The 2,753-nt window shown below is 34.5% G+C and overlaps 1 protein-coding gene across 1 annotated transcript; it reads left to right on the top strand.

Moving 5' to 3' along the window:
* The first annotated feature begins 1,559 nt into the window (after positions 1 to 1,559).
* On the top strand, positions 1,560 to 2,475 carry LOC139891311 (NDR1/HIN1-like protein 13). Its single transcript, XM_071874266.1, has one exon. It carries the CDS (start codon positions 1,580 to 1,582, stop codon positions 2,423 to 2,425), a length of 846 nt encoding a protein of 281 aa, XP_071730367.1. The 5' UTR covers positions 1,560 to 1,579; the 3' UTR covers positions 2,426 to 2,475.
* Positions 2,476 to 2,753: the final 278 nt, after the last annotated feature.

Raw genomic sequence — 2,753 nt, 5'->3', positions numbered from 1 at the left:
GAGGAGTAAGAAGCTAGAATCAAAAGGGTGATAGAAGTGGATGAAAGATTGGAAGTAAGTTGGTGTTCTTGGAAGGTTTTCTTGAAGTGTTGTTGTAAGAGTTTTCTTATGGTGTTTTAGTATGGTTTTTATGGCTAGATCTTCTTGGTTATTTGCTGGATTGTTATGGAGTTTAGAGAGTAAGAAAGAGTGTGTGTTTTTGATAAGAAAATGGTAGTAAAAATGGATCAAAATGAGCATGTATATATACACCAAAAAAACGTGTATCATGGTGTATATGGACAAAATTTTCAAGTTATAATTTTATGTATCTAGTCCTAATTGCTTCCAAATTCAATTACCTAGCCCTCATGGCATGAACAATGGCTGGTTAGGTGGTGATTTTGATGTGTATTTACTATTAGTAAATACGTATAGGAGCTGGGTATGATACGGTACATATACCGTAGATATACGTATAGAAATTTTGTGAAAAATGGAATGAGGATTCAAATATAGCTATCTTTTGTGAATACACTTATATGGTTTTATGTATTTAAGTCTTTAAAAGTGATTAAATACATTACTTATACAATATATGTATAACATTATAAGTCTTAAGTATTTATGTCAAATAACGTTACGTATAGTTATCGTTTTGAAAACTTAAGTTAGTAGTTTCAAAATATACTTGTAACTTATTGTTATTAATACAAAATGAGATATTAAAACATTCTTTAATCATGTTAAATATGTATATATACATATATATACACAAACGTATAATTATCATATACTGTATAGTTCGTGATATCATCGGTCAAACTAGACGGTCAAACGTTGTGTAAAACTCTTTTCGGAAATATAAGTCTCGACAATTTGGATTGCTTATCATGTTGGCAAGGTTTAATTTATGTAAATATTAATCTTATAAGTATAGAATGATCGAAAAAGTGCGGGTCGTTACATGTACCCATAGCCAAACATGTAGATTCGCCATTGCTTTTGCGGATCATTTCACTAGTTTCACTAGTAATAATAATAAAACTTCATTTCATTGGTTTAATCCGGCCTAGCCTGGGTGGCCACTCCCTGTTGTGCAGAGTTTGTATTCACCTAGTGGTGCAGGTTCGAATCCTGAGAGGGGAGGTTTTCTCCCATATGGCTGAATCACCATTCCACTTCTGATGGGTGGGGTCCTCAGACAAAACCGGTCGGGTTCACCTCCTGAAATAAGGTTGTGCAAAGATTCGAGAGTGAGTTTCCTCCTTCGGGTGCGTGAGTCAGTAACCAACTAACCAGCGGTTAAAAAAAAAAAAAAATACATAACGAAGGCTTGTATTATCAATTATAAAACGGGAGATAAGGGGAAAAAAGAAAAAACAAATCAAACTTTTAACTACTTCCATAAATAACTCGCATCTGTCACCTTCTATTTCCACTTTTAATTTAATAATAATAACTAAAATCACTTACTTCAAAAACATTTTATAAACTTGGGGAAACATTTTATAAACTTGGGGAATCTTAAATACTTTAAATCCCCCCACTCTCTCTCCCTCAATTTCATACACTTCCATTTTCAGTCAACTTTTCAAACATGGCCGGTGACACATCTTACACTCCATCAAAACCAACCACCACAACCACCGTAAAACAACCACAACAACCACCGCCACCACCAAACAAATCAAACCCTAACCTCAACCGCCATCCGTACCGTCCAAACCCTATCTACAACCGTCACAATACCAATCGCCGTAGCTACTTTTGCATATTCTGTTTTTGGTTAATTCTTATCATCATTTTAATCCTCTTTTTAGCTACAATAACTGGCTGCATTTTATACCTAATGTACCGGCCCCACCGACCTATTTTCACTATCAGCTCACTCAAAATCTCGCAGTTTAACTTGACAACGACATCAGATGACACGTCACATCTCTCAACTAATTTTAACTTAACTTTATCTACTAAAAACACTAACAAAAAAGTTGTGTTCTACTACGATCCGTTCGCGATCACGTGTGTAACGGTCGACACACAAATCGCGAACGGATCGGTTACCGATTCGTTAGCGAGCGGACCGAATAATATCACTATTATTCGGTCGGCATTGTATAGTTCATCAATGCTATTAGATACGACAACTGTGAATCAGATCAGATCTGATCTGAAAAAGAAATCAGGATTGAGATTGAAGATAATACTTGATACTGAAGCCAGAGTGAAGATTGAATCGATTAAAAGTAAAAAAGTAGGGATTCGGATTGAATGTGAAGGAATTCATAGCTTGATTCCGAAAGGTGTCACTGCAGCCGTCGCCGGTGGTAAGAGCAACCGTACTACGGCGGCGGCACCGGTGGCTGTGGCAGCTAATGTGGTTGATGCTAAATGTATTGTTGATCTTAGGATTAAGATCTGGAAATGGACATTTTCGAGTTAGTTAGAATTTTTAATTATTGTTATTATTTTATATTTATTCTATTTTTGATTTTTGATGAGTATTTGATGAAATTGGTTTAGATGAGAAGGATGAAGATAGAAGAAGAAAACGTTTGCTTACTTTAATTATTCGCCTTTTGTTATGATTATTTGGTGGTGATACAGATTTTTTTTATTGTAATGTTTGGGGTTATTATTCGAGTTTGATTTTTAAGTGTGTTTATTGACTCTAAAAATATGTTCATTGTAAAAGTTATTATAATTATGTTGGATTTAATTTTGGATTTCTATAACTTAACCTTTGGAGTTAATCTTAACACGAGGAAAAT

This window comes from Rutidosis leptorrhynchoides, chromosome 2, assembly GCF_046630445.1.
Source record: "Rutidosis leptorrhynchoides isolate AG116_Rl617_1_P2 chromosome 2, CSIRO_AGI_Rlap_v1, whole genome shotgun sequence".
NCBI classification, from domain to species: Eukaryota; Viridiplantae; Streptophyta; class Magnoliopsida; order Asterales; family Asteraceae; genus Rutidosis; species Rutidosis leptorrhynchoides.
Note: the sequence above shows the minus strand (reverse complement) of the source record. Positions and strands in the feature narration are given on the sequence as shown.